The sequence below is a fragment of the Azolla caroliniana genome, unplaced genomic scaffold (genome assembly GCF_043228905.1).
Source record: "Azolla caroliniana isolate FFs.n. ecotype wild unplaced genomic scaffold, voAzoCaro1.0.p SCAF_13, whole genome shotgun sequence".
Lineage (NCBI taxonomy): Eukaryota > Viridiplantae > Streptophyta > Polypodiopsida > Salviniales > Salviniaceae > Azolla > Azolla caroliniana.
In genome coordinates this window covers 17,580,892-17,599,302 of record NW_028230448.1, presented here as the reverse complement: position 1 = coordinate 17,599,302, position 18,411 = coordinate 17,580,892, and the positions used below count along the sequence as shown (strand labels likewise).

Below are 18,411 nucleotides of genomic sequence, written 5' to 3'. Positions count from 1 at the left end.
TATATCTAACTTGAGAATCTCACATGTGCCAAAAACCAGATTCCCTCGTCTCTTTTCATCTTATTTACTTTTATATTTACTATGTAATATTTATTTTATTTTGATTTGTTCTCAAAGACGAGACAACGCTTAAGATGTAATCTCTTGTTTGGTCTTATAGGCCATTTTGGCCTCTTACAAGATGTTAATGTATCTTTCTTTCTTTCTCTCCAAATTTACCGTAATTCTTGCTCCATTCAAGCTTTGAGTTGAGCAAATTCTGCTTATTTATGTAACGACGTATTATATGCTATCAAGTTTATAATTTCTGGGGAAGATAGTACATTTAACCAGATTTTTTTGTTCATCAGATGTGCAGGTATATAAGGACATCAATCTAGATAAGTTAAGCTCATGGAAGTCATTCCAGCCTGTGAGACAGAAAGGAGGATTTGGACTACCAACGTCTCTCCAAAGCCAACTAGAGACAATGGAACAATATAACTTGGATGAATCGAACTTAGCAAAAAGATTAGATTTGGTAAATATAGGATATGAGATATATGCAGATGGACGACAGAGAGTTTTGAGAGTGTGTGAAGATGTCAAATCCTCTAAAATGACACAAACTCAAGCAGATATTTCCAGTCCTTCATCAAAGATGAATTTTGTTGTTCATGATCTTGGAATAACATTGCTTGAAGCTAAAAAACAGGCATGTGCACAAATAGTTTGCCAATATCTTTCAAGTTCTAAGACTTAATGAAGGATTAATGTGATTTCACTGTCGAGCTTGTTATATATTCAGTGAAACCTTAATAATAACTGATCATGGGTTTGTTGACTTTGAACAGATCAATGAAGTTATCGATGCAGGATCTCCTGATAATTTAGAAAAACTGTTGCCATTTATATCCATGAGGATGAGAAGAATTTTAGTTGAACTTTCAAATACCCACAAACATATGCTTTTTCAGCTCAAAGTGCAGGTAATATATTTTGTATACATCTTTAAAACAGTTGGTGAAAGTTTGAGATGCCATGATTCTACTGCAGAATTTAAGTGTGGATGAGAAATGGAAAGGAGCACCATTTGCTGCAATGGTGAGAGTTCATAATGCAGATCGCTTCGATATTGGCGAAACTGTGCTTCATATGGCTGTAATAATTTCCAATGAAGTATCAAGCCCAATGTATGTGAAATACTCGTCTATTCTGCTTCAGGTGATGATCAATTATCCACTGTAACCTAGAAGTATTTCAAACCTCCTCTTTCCTAACTGACAACATGCTTTTCAGGCCATCGATTTAAACTTAGATGAGGATACATTGATGAAGCTTGTTCCATTCTATCGTTATTCTCTTGGAGAATCAAGTTCAAGCCGTCAAATCTACTTTGAGCACTTTGAAATCAATCCAATTAAGGTCTAAGATCTAGCTTGTTTAGTTAATGCTTGTATGAGTGGTTTTGGTTTTGGATTAATTTACCAATATCATCCTACTTATGTTCAGATAGTGGGTAGCTTTCTTCCTGGACAGCGTCTTGCAGATTATACATCAGCTCAGGAAACTCTCAGAGCATTGTTACATTCGTTCATTAAGGTATGGAACCATACTTAGTATGTGTTAGATATAGTCAATGATCACCCCCAAGTTGTGAGTTTATCCCTACATGTATTCTTAGAGTGCACATTTGTGATCTAGCACACCAAATGTGGAGTAGCTATTATGCAACCCAACCATATCAGTCGGTGAGGTGTCAATGTGAGAAACCTTAGATGAGTTGGACGGAATGTATTTAAGAAAGAGGGAAGTAAGGTAACGAGATTCAGAAGTCAGGTTGACTAAAAGCATATTCCTTGTTGGCAAGTTAAGATGTACTTACTCTTGAAATATGTGCCACTGACTTTAAGATAAGTACTATCTAGCACTAGCTTGTATTTGGTAGCTAGGTCATATTAAATAAGTTGACGGAAAGGAAGAATATCCCTACTACTATCTACTGACTACTATCCCCACTAGCACTAGCTACTGACTTCAAGATAAGTACTATCTAGCACTAGCTTGTATTTGGGAGCTAGGTCATATTAAATAAGTTGACAGAAAGGAACAATATCCCCACTACTATCTAGCACATTTAATGACAGTAGGACCAAACACATCAAATCTCTTTCACTTACACAGCTGCTGTGAGTATAATCTGTATCAACTAACAATCCAACAGTCAAGGTCCCATCTAAGCTCTAAGGTGTGAACGCACGGGAGAACTACCATTGTGAGCTGCTCTCATATGTATTAGAAAGTTTGTATTGCCATATATACATCTCTGTGAGTGTAACTCTATATGCCTATCTAGTTGATTCACTATATTCCTAACAATTTGAGTCCTTAAAAATGCTATATTATTAGAAGTTTTTAGCAATGCAAGGAGATCAAATTCTTTAGTGCTCTCTTGGAAGGATCTAGTGCTCAACTGCAAAATGATTTCTATTAATTGTCACCATTTGCCCTAGAAGTTCCAATGACCGAGTTATTTCTAACGTTTTTTCTCTCCTCACATTATGATTTTCAATCTCTCTTATTAGGTGATTGACTACAGACAATGACTGCAAAGGTTACAGATGCTGGATTGTCTCAATGGCTGCTTTTAACTATAATGACCAATTCATTTGATCTAACATATATAACCCTCATCAACATCTTGATGTACTGTGAATTTGTGACAATTTTATCGCGTGTCATGTATTTGTTTTATTGTTCTTTATCATAGGTGCCAACCATCAAAGGATTTACAGTACAGTTGAATGGTGTTCTTTTGTGCCATGCTTTACTTACTTTCCGTCAACTGGCAATTAAATGTGTGCAACATTACTCTTGGTAAGGAACATGTATTATTTCGTTTCTGAACTCCCTTCTTCAATATATGCTATTTAATTTGACATGAATCCCTTGTTAACTTTCTTCTAGGTATGCATTGAGGGCAGTTTATATTGCTAAAGGTAGTAAGCTTTTGCCGCCAGCATTTACTTCCCTTTTTGATGATTCAGCAGCCTCGTCCCTTGATGTATTTTTCGATCCATCAAATGGGTCAGTTGACTTGCAAGGCCTTACTCTAGGTAATCCTCTGTTTCCACAAAACCTTCCCTTTGATACTGGCTACCTGAAATTTTTATGAAATTTAGATGTTTATATTAATGATTGTTTAGTCTTAGTCTTCATAACCTGTACATTGTGGCTTCAAGCCCTTTGGTATGCATCATAGTAAGATCACTAATCTTGCTATTGAGCCTGATTGTTTGCCGATCAATTATCTTTCAGTAGTCATAGGATTAATAGCCTTTATCTAAATTTGATAGGCTTACTTGTAATTACTGTAGTAGATAATCAGTGTAACCTGAAATTAGGTCGGTTGAAGTGAAAATAAAAGGAATTGATCTTGTAAGAAAGGGATTTTTGCCGAAAAGTTCATTTGACTATTGCCGATGCAGTATTACTGAAATTGACAAGATGGTTCCATTTTCAATTGACAGAGTGAGTGTTCACATTATTTATATCATTGATACTCGCAGCATGTTCATTATTATAGAATTGATAGGCTTACTTGTAATTACTGTTGTAGATAATCAGTGTTTGACTATTGCCGATCCAGTATTACTGAGATCTACCTGATGGTTCCATTTTCAATTGACAGAGTGTTCACATATTTACACCATTGATACTCGCAGGGATGTTTAATATTCTCAGTGAGGGTCTTAATAGGAGAGGCTTCAGTGGCACAAGCCGATATATTGGAGATCTTGAACGGATGGTGAAATTGATTTTCTTTTAGATGAATCCTCTATCCATCATACTTGAATGGAATTGATAAAAGTCTAGATGCCGCGTCTAATTATAACTTTGTTGATGGAGCAGATGAAAACGGCAGGATCAAATATTCTTTTCGCCATATTAACTGAGGTTTCAGACAATGTTCTGAAGGGTGCTGAAACAGGAGGTATTGATGGCATGGTAAGATTAAACTGTTCAGGCCCTATTAGCTTCACTTAAAATATGGTTCTATGGATTCATCATGGCTTTCACTAGATATTTATGGTGGGAAAATGATCTAATGGATAGGATAGGCTTTAGTTATGGGAAACACTGCACTAGGGGAAAAGATTCCTGGATTCTTGTGTTCAAGCTCCTTATAAACTGCACTTGAATGGAATGGATTTGCCAAGTCTACGTCATGTTAAATGTTTATCATGTACATTGCAGCTTTATGAACATCTAATCTTCCGAAAGCCACTGAGAGATAAAGCCATGAAGAGAATTTTAGGACCTTACTAAGCATCTCAATTTGTGTATACATCTGGGCTGTTATTATATGCTCCATGTGATCATTTCTTTCCATTCCAGGTTAATGGTTTTCGCAGGGGTATACTTAATATATCAATGGAGCCATCTTTTCTAAGAAGTGCTGCAGTAAAAGGTGGATTGAACCGTCGTATCAAATTAGATCGTAATGCTGGGGTTGATGAGGTACATAGCCACACAACTCACTGTGTGATCTTACTTTATTATCTTTACAATCATATTCACGTGCATCTATCTATGCAGCCCTATATTGAAGGATACCTGCAGGCTATGCTTGACACAATGTTCAAACAGGACTACCTACGAGTTAAAGTGGTGGATGACGAGGTAAAATAGTAGCTTAAAATTATTGTAGGGTATTTTCACAAGATAACAATCATGTCAACTAAAGTACGTGTACAGGTTCTTTTGAAGAACTTGCCACCCAATAGCGTGCTCATTGAGGAGATTATGGGATGTGTCAAAGGTTTTCTTGGGCGAGAAGGATTCCTGATGGGTGGAACATCAACTAGACCCACACAATCATTACGGCGATTGCAGGATGAGAACGTGAGCATACAAAATGAATTAGATTATGGTATCCATCTTTTAAGTGTTCACATATGTTAAGGTAACATGTTCCTTTTACAGGAATTCAAGAAGCTTGTTCCAGCAGCTGTTGCTTTGGGTGAACAGCTTTTTGTTATATTTGCAGTCCGTGCATTGAGAAATGAAGCTCGCACATGGTTTAAATGGGGAGTAGATAAGGACAACAATGTGTCTGTTGAAAATGAACATCAAGACAGCAATGAATTAACAGAGACTGAAAATGGAGCTGGAAATGTTATTGCTGAGAGTCAGAAAACACGCCGAAGTGCAAGGAGTGTAATGTTGAGTTTTGTTCTCTCAAGTGCAATGGCTTACATTGATGGAAGGCTCTGCAGGCACATTCCTAACACCCTAGCTAGAAGGGTTGTCAGTGGATTCCTATTGAGTTTTGTAGAATGAAACTCCTTTTTTATCCTTTCAAAAGCTCTCTTTATTCATGAATCACCGTCCTCTTATCATCCAGCCAATGGCATCTCTTCAATGTTCACTCATGCCATGAAATATTATCATGATCTTCCAACAAGATTTCTTTGCAACAAAGTACTTAATCCTATTGACATGGTTTTTCTTGAAACCAGGGATGAAATCGACATTGGGAGTGATCATGAAGCTTTTCTACTCTCACAGTTATAACCTTGCTTTCTATATATTTCCGTATATAAATATGTATATATGTATATATGTGTATATGTATATGTAGATCTAATATCCCTGGCGGGTTCTGCTATCAATTTTTGTTGATGTAGAAGATTTTTTGAGAACTTATATTATTCATTTATCCATCTACATTCTCATAATTCCACCAAGCTCCATTGGTTGAGATATGCTTTTCGCAAGAAACATCATTCATTTATCAAAAACTTTGACCTTATTGAGGTTAAAGCCCACTAGCTAGAAAATCTAATGAATGATTACATGATATGAAAGGATAAAACGGTATTTTTGTAGATATGGAAGCGTTCTGGAGGACTTATATCATTCTGTGATTCATCTTCATTCTCATTGTTCTACAGAGATCCTTTGGGTGGGATATGCTTCTGGTGAGAAACATTTACAAGTTTGGGATCAAAACTTTCAACCTGTAAAAATTAAGTTCCAGTTGCTAACAAAACTTACATGAGATGAAAAGATTGAAAAGCTGAATTGTAAATATAGAGACTGCAAAATGTATTTAATACAAAGCAGGGAGACATTTTGTGCCTCACCAACTTGTGAATATAGTGATCAGATCAAATATATATTCCTCTATCTGATGTGTATCAATGATTCAAGTGCATTGATGGAGTGGTGTAAGAGTGGTTGCTTATTCAAACTTTTAATATTGAATTCCAATTGTTTGAAGTCTTGCTTTGCTCTGTATGATGGAATTCATTACGACCTAACTAAATGGCCATCTATAATACCTGTTAGTGGCCAACGTGCATTGATGAATGGAGTGTTGTGTAAGAGTCATTGCTTATTCAGATTTTTTTATAGTTAACTCCAATTGTTTTAAGTCTTGCTTTGCTCTGTATGGTGGTACTCACTATGACCTACTAAATGGCTATCTATTCTACCTGTTTGCAGCCAAAGAAATCAATGATCTATGGATTTTGAACATCCAAGGCAATCGTAGCACCTTGTTTGATAAATCATTGTGGAGGTAGGTTCTATTGAGGGGTACTTTTTGTTTGTTGATGAGATCAAAGATCTGAAGAAGAGTTTATTTTTAGTCCTTACATTCAGTATTTTGTGGTATAGATTACTAGTTTCTTGGATATACAAATGACATCGAGCGATGTTTGAGCTCTTTTTTGAGCCTTTTGAAGGTATTTTCCCGTTTGACAAGAGTATTGTTGGAAGTAAACTGAAAATACATTTCCTTTTCTTTCACCTACACTATTTCCAGAGAATTTTTTGTTGGTCAATTAAGTCAACTGAACCATAAGAGATGCAAAATACATGCAAGCACAAAAAAGAGTGGCAAATTTAGCTCATAATATTAAAGAAACTACATCCATCTTAATTTGATAGTATAACAAGGAAAATATAGTAATAAGTCGAGCAAAGCTAGCATAAAATACTACTATATGGTTGCTTGAACGACATCACTAAATGGGGACACATTGATTATTGTCTTCATGGATGTTTGTGCTTAAGCAGATCAAAACAAGTGAAATCTTTTAAGAAGCCAAATTTGTGTTATAGCAACTCTAAAAGTGTTGTCTCATTAAGGCCACAAGTTTGGACTGGATTGGTGAACTTGCTTACACTTCTAATATCTCCTTAGCTAGGAACATAATTTGATGAGCATAAACAAAATAAAATTTGTCTTCCTTGAAGGATCTACACCATACGTTGATTCAGGATAGAATCTCCAAAGTGAAGAAACGGCACCTTGATTTGAACATTACAAGGGCATAGATCACATGGAATGGAAGCAGCCTACATCCATTGCATAATTATTGACCTATTTCTTGCAACCATTTTTAATATTGTGGTCAAGCATTACAAATTACTCTTGCTCAACACGTTAATAAGTTTAATTATTAAGACCTTACATAATTAACTTGTAGCATTATATGGACACGGTAGGGAAGAAGTTTGAACAATATGTTTTAATAACATAACATGTATATATCAAAACAATGTTTGCTACCCATTAAGTGTGCTGCCTTGGTCTGTTCTATAAGACAAATAATTCAACCTCATCACTTTTCTCGTTCTAAAATATTATTAAGGCTTACAATATACAACTTTGATAAATTCACTAATTTGGTTTGCATCTCTTTGAATTCTTCATAAAAGATTTTTAACACAGAACTGACTATACACCTTTATCAAAGAAAGCTCTATTTAGCAAGTTGTGTTAAAAACATGTCCCATTAAAAGATGATTTGCCAAATGCTTGCTACAATAATCGTTTTCTATGTAGGTAAATGCTACCAAAAAGATGGCATGATTTGCTCAAAAAATTCTATGATATATAACATTCATTTCATAATCTCTAGCTAGTCATAAAGATGCAGTAAATTCGCGATCCGAGATGTTCCACCTGAAGACCACTCTCTTTGCAACCAAAAAAGAACACTGCCTCGTCTTCCTTGGGCAATCTGCGACGCCAACTCATCAAAAAGCATGGGCTCGGTAATGTGAAACCATTTGTCTCACCACCCACTGTATATGCACCATTTGGTTCCTCCCCAAAAACCAAGGTGGTGGTCTCTTTTACACCATGTTTTAGCAAAGCCAACAGAGTTTTGATGAGGTTGGAATATTGTTTAACATCTGGCCATATTTCCATAAACGAAAAGCAACTTCTCTTTACAAAAATATCATGTATTAGGTAATGATGCCATCAAAAAAAGAAACTTATCGCAAAAACACTATTTAGACTTAAAACTCACAAAATATACATACATATATATATATATATAGCATATACAGCAGCCACTCCAAAGCCTGGAAAATCAGCCCTTTTAACTCTAAATCTTACTGAAAAGAATCCACAAAGCTACTGCTGAAAAGAATCTACAAAGCTACTGTATAATCAGACTTATACTGGGAATATCATAATGAGTTTAATCTCATATGCAATTGTTTTTGGAGGAAAAACAGTAAATACAGAATTAAGGAAAAATAGTTCCTTCGTGTGACCCAACTCCCCTTAGATAATATTAAATCATGTCTCTATTAAAGTAATCTAGTGCCACTTTAAACACAAAGATAAGGCTTTGCTTATAAAAGGGAGTACAAATTTTGAGACCACGATGTTGCAAATACTCATTACAAGAATTATAAAGTAAAGAACACCACGATTCATGTCCCAATTTCACTTACTGATGAAACATGAAAAATGTGATTCACTTGCAAGATGAGACATCAACTAGAAGATTTTGGCAAAATATTTCCATTTCGAGTTCAAACTTGGATTTTCTATGGTCTTGATTTTAATCTTAATCCAGGAATCATTGAATCTTGATATTTTACCTTAATTTCCATCTTGATGTTAAATCTATATCCTCATTATAAATAAACTTTAAATCTTGTTCTAGGACCTATGCTGTTACAATCAGAGAGTGCAGGAAGCATATTTACCTCTGGAGCATGATTCTAGCCATTTAATACCTCCAAGGATGTGTTTTAGATATCTATAGTCTCATAAAGAATGCCAGTACTATTGTTTAAGTAAAAGATAAATGACAAAATGTCTTTTCAGAAAGCTTGACACACCACAAAGAGGATATGAAGGTTTTGTGCACTTACACAATAGTATATCACTTGCAAGGATCAAATCCCATTTTGGCAAATTCGTTGGCAATGGATTACCCCATGTATCTGCAATATCAAGATGTAATCTAATTATACTAGTAACAAAAGTAAATTTGCAAGTGAAAGTACTAAGCTCAAATTTCACGAAATCTAGTTGATTTTTCATGACACTACAGAAATTTAATTAATCTATAACACAGTCAAGAACACAAAGCTATGAGGCAAATGAAATTAAGCCCAAATGTCCCCACCCTTTCATAATCCAGGGATAAAGATTGGAAGATAAATCACGCTAAATGTAATATTAATGCATATGTATTTTTGATACACTGATACAGGCAAAATTACAAGGCTATGAATCTAATCGAATTAACCCTGAATCTCCTCACACTTTCATCATTTATGGATGAGAATTGGGAGAATAATCATTGCTAAATATGAAATTCAAGCATACCTATACGGGTACACAGGTACAATTAAAATTTTCCTATCTGAATTTTTGCCTACGGTAGACCTTGTGCCTCTTAGTGGGCATTTTCAGACACGTTGGAAACATAGACACAAATGAAGTCTAAAGATATATCACCCAACAATTATGAATAGCTAGACTTACGTCGAATATGTGGTAACTTTGTTAAGCCATTCACTTTGCAATTGTAGGCAATATTCTCTTCTATAACTTCATCATCAAAATCAGACGTTGTGATAGCTGTGTCAAAAGCTTTCTCCAAAAAGATGGCTAGAGCTCCTGTTCCACTTCATACACATATCTATCTCAAAATAGTAAAAATATTTGGATATGATTGAAAAAAGGTTTGAATATACATTGAACTAAATTCATAATACAAGGCAGGTAAACTTTCTAAAAAGGTTTTCCAGAATGCCTGTGTCTGATTCTGATGTAAGTTAGAGCTTATGAAAACCAATGTTATTTTACTTATTTTATGAATGTCAAAAATGTTCCTCAAGTAATGTAGACAGTATAAAAACCTAGGCTACAAAACCTTGTCACCGCTAAGTGTATAATACAACTAACTTCTATAATCTCATCTTCTCACCAAATATACATATTAGAAAAATTTGTGTCTTTTACCAGATGCAGTACATATAATATGGTTAGATACTAAAGTAATTACTTCAAGCTTTCTGTGGCTCTCCACGAAAGTCTGGTTATATAGCATTATGTAAAAATTGAAGCATATTGACAAAGTTCTCCAACACAAGAGGATCTGTTTGATTAAAATTCAGACACATGCTATTCTTAAAAGGGAAAAACACTGCTTAACTTGTTGGGTATTTCCCAAATTCCCAGCTAAGTTTTTTCTAACTTATCAGAATACCCCTTTGTAGTCGGAAATTTTGTACTATATGGGAGTAGTAATCGTGCAACTTTAAATATTTCCGGCTATTCAGCTAAATACCCAACAAGTTAGGGTATTGATGTTTTTCCCCCCTTCTTAAAAGTGAAAGCAGCTATTACTCAGTTCAAATTAAACCTGCCAAGTTCGAGAATTTGTTTTCCTTTGAGGATATTTTGGTGTTCAACTAGCCATTCAGCAAAAGAAAGAGTGCCTGGCCATAGAAGATTTGCATTGACTTCATGGAATGTGAATTCCCTTATTGATAAAACCTAATTTCAACATATCCATTCATTATCATGATTTTTCAATAACATAATAAGATTACAAAAAAAAAAGATGAAATTTTATTTTCAGAGAATTAAAGTATGGACATTGTGTGTGCATACTTAATATAAACTACAATGTTGGAAAGTTACGATCGGTCAGTCCAGGTACTTAGGATAGCAAACACGTGTATTGTTTTTCAAAGGATAAAAACATAATATATATGTGAATTATGTTCGCATTTCAAATATGTTTATTTTCCATAAGAAAGGGATAGTTCCATACCACTTGGCCTGAAAACACATATGTTTTCCGAGGATATACACACACGTTGCTTTTAATTTCAAGTATGGAACGTATGATTTACTCCTAGACCAAATCCTGTTACCGCATAATGAAATACAAGAAACATGTGATAACAGAGATGTAAGTTACCATTCTAGGAAATTGATGGCTTCTCTCTACAAATTCCAAAGTATCCATTGCATCTTTTTCAGTGTCTTCATCTACACCAAGAGATAAAAACTAACTCACGTAAGACATATCGCCTTAATAGTAGAATGAAAGATAAGTCTTAATATAATGGAACGGAAATCCTATTTTAAAGTGGTAACCAAGGCCAAATTATTAATAAACAGATTCATGTCATTTCGTGTTAGATGTATCCCCAGCTAGAAGGTTATAATCACAGTATCATACAAACAACCACATTATTGCACCTATTAAAATAAACCATAAAGCCAATACAAAAAGACACTGTGAGAAAGACTTGAAAAGGTTTCTCTTTCTGAAATATAATTCAGGACATAGGAAGCTTTAAACAGTTTGTATATCCCTTAATACATAGTTTAAAAACTAAAAATAAAAATAAAAAGACGTTTAAGAGAAGTTGTGAAGGTTTGACATTTAGGGTTTAGGGTTCTTCTCTTTATAGTCTTTTTTCCTGTTCTTTTTTTTTCCTTCTTTGTTTTTATAAAGTGTGTTTATGAAAGCATTAAACACGGATAAGACCTTAGAAGACAGAAGTCATAAGTATAGACACACAGACATGTGTATATGTAATTTTAAGGTAAGTATTGGAGATACTAGCCTGATTCTGAGCCTTCTTGGGAGAAGAGGGAAGCAGGGGAGAACAGGGCAGGCTCCATGGAAGCAGAAGCAGACAGATAGATAGAAAACACAAAGTTTTCTTTTAATCAAAACATAGGGAGGGGGAGGGGATTACTGTTTTCCTTTATTCCAAACAATACCCCCCTGAGTTTTTGCTTTTCTCATTAAATGCCCTTCTTGTACCCACCAACATAAGACCAGATTTTATAGCTATACATATGTATATATGTATGTATGTATTTGTATGGGGATGGTCCCTTCTGGGGTTCTCTACGTGCTTCGGGAAAATAAGTAGACGAAAGACTAAATTGTGGAGCTTTCTTCCCCGCGCCACCTGATTATAATAATTTTTTATCTTCATAAAGCATTGAGAAACGTAATGCACAATGCTGAAGATCATTTTTTATATCTATCGCAATGGCCCTTTGTGTTTTTCAAAGACCATATTGCAAAGCAACAAATAGAAAATACCTCTCGCTTTTCATTGAGCTTTACCAATGCGTTTGTGTTATTTTAAGGCATAATTCAAGAAAGACTTAGTTATCCTAGTATCAATTCAAAATATTTGGTCTCTAGTTGTTATATTAATGTGTCAATTATACATGTAGCTTAACTCTAATTGGTGATGGGTTGCCATATATTATCACTTAATGATCATTCAAGCTTCTAATTTGAGTAATCGAAGCATGATCATTTTTCATTAGAGAATGATTAGTGTTCAAATCTTGTAACTAGCTTAGCTTGCCTCTCATTTATTGTAAATGAACCTTTGTACTCTCACATCTAAATCTTTTCGAGATAATGTTTATGTGACGGATCATACTTTTCATGTGGCCTAGCATATAATACTATACTCAAGAGTCAAAGATAAAGAACTGTAGTTTCTTAGTTTCACATATGTATAAGCATGTTTTGTCCTTTCTTAATGGCAAACATGGAAGTGCTAAGGTGTGTATTGTTGCAATGCCAAAGCACATTTTATAATCTTAAGATCGTGGGTCCATGCTTAATTTGATGGGTCTAGTGTTATGACATCACAAGAAACATTCATATTGTGGTTGTAAGTGATTCTTCACATTAACAATACTGAGTTCCATGGGGGGTTGATACTTTGAGAAGTTGATCATTCTAAATCAATCAAATTTGTATAAAAAAAACAAGGGTTGAATAGGTGCAAAAGACGTGAGCCCTAAGATAAACAAGGGATGATGTTAGATTTCACATTAATACGAGAATGCAAGTCTACAAAAATGAGTTGAAAATGCAATCTTAGGCATAAGGTGGTTGGATTCCAATATCATTTGTAGTACGAGTCAACCACATGGGGACACAAAAATGGTTTGACTTCAAGATTGTATGATATGAAAGTCAACATGATAAAGACTAAACGGGTACGTTATAATGATTGTGGGTTGAAGATAAAAATAATGGATGTGGCTCATGATTTGCTTGATTGCTATTGTATGTCGAGAGTGTCAATCTGCAACGTTGGATATGCAACATCAAGTGCTACACAGAAGAACTAAGAAAGTGTGAAAACTAGCTTAAACAAATGTAATGAAGACAATACATTTAGTGAGGAATGCGAGGTGTTGATTAGAATTCAAATTAATAAATAAGTTCATAGAGAGTAGCTCGGAACTAGTAAATAAAAAGAAGAGATGATGTGCTTGAACAAAAAATTGAAAGCACTACTATCTCCCATTAGGAATTATGAACAACATTGAAAATAACAAAAGAAAACTTTGCAATACCCCCACAAATTTCTTTATTTCACCATTGAAGCACACATTTTGCTTACCCTCCAAAATGCCCTTGGTTATCATAGCAACAATCCTCATCTATTACGAAATATCATCCCCTACCCTCTCATCCGCAAGACTCTCAAACTCTTCTTTTTTTCATAACAAATGCCTTTCGTTATGAAAGAAAACACCACCACGAGTAGCTTACCAAGTTTAGAACTTTTGGGGATCTAAATACATATGAACGCAATCCCACCCTACACACCAATTCCAATGCCGGATATGATGACATGTCACCTTCCATAGTTGGCTCTCTTCATGGTTGAGATTTTGCGACTTCTCTAGCATTGGCAATTGTCCAAAAAGAAGTCATTTTTAACTTAACATATTTCCTCGCCCCAACTTGCAAATTAGAAGTGAAGGCCTTCCCCTAATACCTTGAGAACTCAAAAAACTTTTTTTCGTTGGCGTTGGAACATAACTGAAATCGATTTCTTTTTATGCTCGATTGGCTAGAATAGTCCGGAGGTGTATTGATTTAGCGTGGAAGTCTTCGACCGAAGTACGACTATCTTCATTGAATAGGGTTTCTTTTTTGGCACATATGGAACATAGTTGAAATCGATTTCTTTTTATGCCCAATTGGCTAGCGTGGTCTAGAGGTGTATCAATTTAACATGGAAGTCTTTGACCGGAGTACGACTATGTTCATTGAATAAGGTTTTTTATTTGCACATATGGAGAGCGGTCGAATGAAGCCCTATTTCTATGTCTTTGTATATGTTTTTCTTTGTCGTAGTCTTAGTTTCACTCTTTGAAGAACTTTGAAGATCAAAGTGGAGAAAGGTTCAATGTGAATAACAATTGGACATGAGTTAATCGATCCTAGACGTATCCAATCTCTCTCTCTCTCTTTGGTGAAAACATACAATTATATTAATAAATGTGTGTGAAAAACACTACTTACAACGGGTGTTAGAATGGAGTATGGTCATCCACTAACTACTCTACATGGGTAGTGGAACATGTTAAATTGCCAACTGGCAAGACGAACACTCCACTAAGGAAAGAATTTCCACTTTCTCCAATAAAGATAATTGCCACATTAGTACTCCCTTCAACTTTCGTAGATATGCTTTCACTCCATGTTTACCATCGAAATACAAAGTCGTAAGGCAAACCCCAATTATGACGCAATCCCCAATATCTCAAAAATAGGAATCCAATCTCTCTCTCTCTCTCTCATGGGCAAAATTTGGCCCCAAAAGAACTTAATGATGTCTCGTTCTTTCTTCTTCTTTTGTCTCTCTTTATTATATGTCTATTTTTTTCTTATTGCAATTCGCTTACCTTAGTGGTAAGTACTAGTAGTTACGTTACTAGCGCTATATCATGTGGAATGTAGGGGTTGAACCCATGACCTCCTATCTCACAATCTCTCTCTCTCTCTCTCTCTCTCGACTAACAATGTTGGAGAAGTCGCATAATCTCAACCATGAAGAGAGCCAATTGTGGAAGGTGACGTGTAATCATATTCGTCGTTTAAATTGGTGTGTAGGGTGGGATTGAGTTCGTATGTATTTAGACAGAGAGACTGTGTGATAGAAAGAGAGAGAGAGAGAGCCTGTGTGTGTGTGTGTGTGTGTGTGTGTGTCTCTCTCTCTCTCTCTCTCTCCGTAAATAATGGCTTTCATTATGAAAGAAAAAACACCACTATGACTTACTTACTACAAAGTATAGAACCTTTCTATCTAGGGATCTAAATACACTACGACTCCAAACTCAATGCCACCCAACGTACCATTTCAAATGGTGAATATGATGATATGTGACCTTGTAGAGTTCTCTCTCTTCATGCTTGAGATTTCGTATAGCATTGCCAATTGCCACAAAAGAAGTTCTTTTAACTTGCGAAGTCCATATTTTCTCACCCCAACTTGCGAATTGAAAGTGAAGGCATTCCGTATATTCCAATTGAACCATAGCCCCCAATACCTCAAGAACTCAAAAATAAGGCATCCGAGCTACATCCATTTGGGCTCCCTCTCTCTGAACCCAATTTTACTCACCTCTCTATTAGATACTTCTATTAGAAGTCTCTTAATTCATCTGGGCTCTCTCTCTGTCTCTCTGAACCCAATTTTACTCACCTATCTATTAGATACTTCTATTAGAAGTTTCTTAATTCATCTGGGCCCTCTCTGTCTCTCTGAACCCAATTTTACTCACCTATCTATTAGATACTTCTATTAGAAGTCTCTTAATTCATCTGGGCCCTCTATGTCTCTCTGAACCCAATTTTACTCACCTATTTATTAGATATCTCTTAGATAATTCACTAGATACCACCGTGGAATGTAGGGTTTGAACCCATGACCTCCTGGTCTCCATTGGACAACCTTACCAACTGAGCTACGTCCATCTCTCTCTCTCTGTCAATTTTACTCACTCGTCTATTAGATACTTCATATATATCTCTCATTTTTACTAGATACCACTATGGAATGTAGGGGTTGAACCCATGACCTCCTGGTCTCCATTGGACAACCTTACCAGCTACATCCATCTCTCTCTCTCTCGCTCTCTCAATTTTGGCCTTAGAAGACGTTAATATATCTTTCTTTCTCTCCGAGCAACAATAAGGGCATGGGGAGATAAAAATATCGAAAACTTGAGGGTAGCCGGGTGCGGAATTTTGTTTTGTGAATTTATTACAAAAGTAGCCCCTCCAAGACTTCAACTCTTACTCCTCCTCCTCCATCATCATTCATCATTCATCATCATCGATGACCATAATTTCTGTTCTGCATAATCCCCTTTCCTCTTCTTCTTCTTCTTCTTCTTCTTTTTAGGGTTTCTCCCTGGCTCTCCACAGATCCATATCAAGACCGCCCCTCTCCTTCTCTGTAAGACCAACCTCGAAGCCTTTCGGAAAAAGCTCCACCTTTTCTTTCTCTCTCTCGATTTATTTGTTTTTCTTTTTTTTTGGGGAGGGTTTCTTTTTCTTCTCTCGACGACAATATATCAGTTGCTTCTGTGAGATCTGGAAGCGATCTCTCTTTCGCTCCACTACAGGTTCGTTCCCTCCCTCTCTTTCTTTGCAAATTAGGGTTCTTTGTTTTTTTTTTTAAACGTGATTTGTTTTTCAGCCCAAAAAAAAAAAAAAAAAAAACAACGTTGGGTTTTAAGGATTTTTCCTTTAGTTACGAATTAGGGCTTGAGCTTATTAATGTTAGACATTCAGAGTTTTGGCTTTCGATGAAATTGCTGTCCATAAAAAAATAAAATTGGGTTTAGAGCTTCCCTTTCTCTGTATATTAAGGCTTCTGCTATTTCAAAAACATCAGGGTTCCGTGTTTCCCATTTCTGTGTCAATTAAGTTTATGATATTCATAAAAGCCCACGGTTTAGGTTTTTTTTCTCTCCTTCTAGAAGCTGGTGATTTAGGGTTTTGAAAAATTTAGGGTTTCTTCTGATTCAAGAAAATATTCAGGATTTTAGATATTCTTCTGTCATTTAGGATTTAAGGTTTTTTGAAACTTTCTTCTTCTTCTGTTGATTATTATCTCTCGTGTTTTCAAAATTCAGAATTCAGGTTCTTGGAAATTAGGGCATCTGCTGTTTCCAAAATTTCACGGTTTTAGGGTTTTGCAAATTAGGGTTCTGAAATAAACATAGGGTCTCTGCATGGCAAGAGCTGCACTGCTTTTGGGGACTATTATAGTTCACATGGATTCATATTCTTTTTGGGTCTTCTTTTTCATAACCAATTAGGTTGTCCTAAATTCGAGGGTTTAGGGTTTGTTCTGTGTTGTATGTCAATAACACTTCTTTTTTGTTTCGATTGACTGTTCGTTTCCCATATGATTTTTGGTAAATTTTTTCAGTCTGAACCCGATCATAAAGTGCTCCCAATAGCTCGGTAACCATGAAAAAGACGGTCCTGTCCATCCCTCTCCTCCGATTGGCTCTCATTGCCACTATATTCTCTCTCTCAACCGCTGTAGCAGAAGAGAAAACAGCATATGAAATACTCACAAGCTATGGCTTTCCTGATGGCCTGTTGCCTCGAACCGTCGAGAATTCGGGAGAAAATTATGCTTTGGATGATAATGGAGCCTTTGAGCTTCACCTCGAAAGGACATGTAGATTCACGATACCTGGTAGCTATGAAGTTCAATATGCCCCTCGAATCTCCGGTTCTGTCTCATCAGGCAAGCTTCGAAACCTCAGTGGCATTTCGGTTCATATCTTCTATGTTTGGTGGAACATCGATGCCATCACAGTCAACGGAGACGATCTAGTTTTCCAAGTTGGCCCTTTCTCAGCAAGCTTTCCTGCAGAGAATTTCGTTGACAATCCCATGTGTGTAGGAAGTGGTAAGGGACATTCCCAACAATGAATTGTTTGTCTGGGAAAAAGTCTTATGGAGAAACATTTGTATGAATTCCTCACTTAATGTATATATTATATTTTCCATTCCTATGGACAATGTGTGTTGTAAACATGATATGGTTAACTTCGGATTATTGAATAAGACTTATCGGTTGTCATATTGAAGGTTATGGACAAATGATGTTATGGACAAATGATGTTGTAAACATGGATTGATGGTTATTACTAGGCTGTTTAAGATGGTATACGAGGATGAATTTTCTTTTAATGGTGATGATTGAGAATTATGGTTTTTAGTTACGGACCATGTCCTAAACATGGTTAATTTTAGCTTAGGAGAATTTCAATAATAATTGGGGAAA

General features: G+C 35.6%; 3 protein-coding genes across 5 annotated transcripts in view; 2 read left to right on the top strand and 1 right to left on the bottom strand.

Annotated features, from left to right (window-relative positions):
* LOC147856455 (vacuolar protein sorting-associated protein, putative (DUF1162)) overlaps positions 1 to 6,163 on the top strand; it is a 45,100-nt gene extending 38,937 nt beyond the window's left edge. Inside the window, exons 24-36 of the mRNA XM_087329916.1 lie at positions 351 to 698; positions 844 to 968; positions 1,036 to 1,203; positions 1,279 to 1,404; positions 1,492 to 1,581; positions 2,750 to 2,856; positions 2,947 to 3,095; positions 3,705 to 3,787; positions 3,892 to 3,987; positions 4,378 to 4,500; positions 4,579 to 4,662; positions 4,738 to 4,884; positions 4,966 to 6,163. Of these exons, the coding sequence (XP_087186042.1) occupies positions 351 to 698; positions 844 to 968; positions 1,036 to 1,203; positions 1,279 to 1,404; positions 1,492 to 1,581; positions 2,750 to 2,856; positions 2,947 to 3,095; positions 3,705 to 3,787; positions 3,892 to 3,987; positions 4,378 to 4,500; positions 4,579 to 4,662; positions 4,738 to 4,884; positions 4,966 to 5,322 (2,003 nt within the window). The 3' untranslated portion in view covers positions 5,323 to 6,163. The remainder of the gene's footprint in view (positions 1 to 350; positions 699 to 843; positions 969 to 1,035; positions 1,204 to 1,278; positions 1,405 to 1,491; positions 1,582 to 2,749; positions 2,857 to 2,946; positions 3,096 to 3,704; positions 3,788 to 3,891; positions 3,988 to 4,377; positions 4,501 to 4,578; positions 4,663 to 4,737; positions 4,885 to 4,965) is intronic.
* Positions 6,164 to 7,738: 1,575 nt separating this feature from the next.
* Positions 7,739 to 12,029, bottom strand: LOC147856454 (S-adenosyl-L-methionine-dependent methyltransferases superfamily protein). Of its 3 annotated transcripts, none has more exons than XM_087329540.1 (6): positions 11,890 to 12,028; positions 11,235 to 11,305; positions 10,671 to 10,804; positions 9,788 to 9,930; positions 9,169 to 9,240; positions 7,739 to 8,190 (listed from the first exon to the last, which is right to left on the bottom strand). In XM_087329540.1, exons 1-6 carry the CDS (start codon positions 11,945 to 11,947, stop codon positions 7,910 to 7,912), a joined length of 759 nt encoding a protein of 252 aa, XP_087185666.1. In that variant the 5' UTR covers positions 11,948 to 12,028; the 3' UTR covers positions 7,739 to 7,909. The 3 variants fall into 3 exon arrangements, with proteins under 3 accessions (XP_087185666.1, XP_087185669.1, XP_087185670.1); XM_087329543.1 differs by having other exon boundaries at positions 8,125 to 8,219; positions 11,890 to 12,029; XM_087329544.1 differs by having other exon boundaries at positions 8,125 to 8,224.
* Positions 12,030 to 16,528: 4,499 nt separating this feature from the next.
* Positions 16,529 to 18,209, top strand: LOC147856453 (uncharacterized). Its single transcript, XM_087329859.1, has 2 exons — positions 16,529 to 16,729; positions 17,542 to 18,209. Exon 2 carries the CDS (start codon positions 17,583 to 17,585, stop codon positions 18,054 to 18,056), a length of 474 nt encoding a protein of 157 aa, XP_087185985.1. The 5' UTR covers positions 16,529 to 16,729; positions 17,542 to 17,582; the 3' UTR covers positions 18,057 to 18,209.
* The last annotated feature ends 202 nt before the right edge of the window (positions 18,210 to 18,411 follow it).

Excerpts from the sequence above, each read along its gene's own strand:
- LOC147856454 (XM_087329540.1), bottom strand. The coding sequence starts at position 11,947 with ATGGAGCCTGCCCTGTTCTCCCCTGCTTCCCTCTTCTCCCAAGAAGGC. Across the intron at positions 9,241-9,787 it reads AAAGTTACCACATATTCGAC|ATACATGGGGTAATCCATTG; the intron begins GTAAGTCTAGCT and ends TTGATATTGCAG. Across the intron at positions 8,191-9,168 it reads TGCAAGTGATATACTATTGT|ATGTTAAACAATATTCCAAC; the intron begins GTAAGTGCACAA and ends AAATATGGCCAG.
- LOC147856453 (XM_087329859.1), top strand. The coding sequence starts at position 17,583 with ATGAAAAAGACGGTCCTGTCCATCCCTCTCCTCCGATTGGCTCTCATT.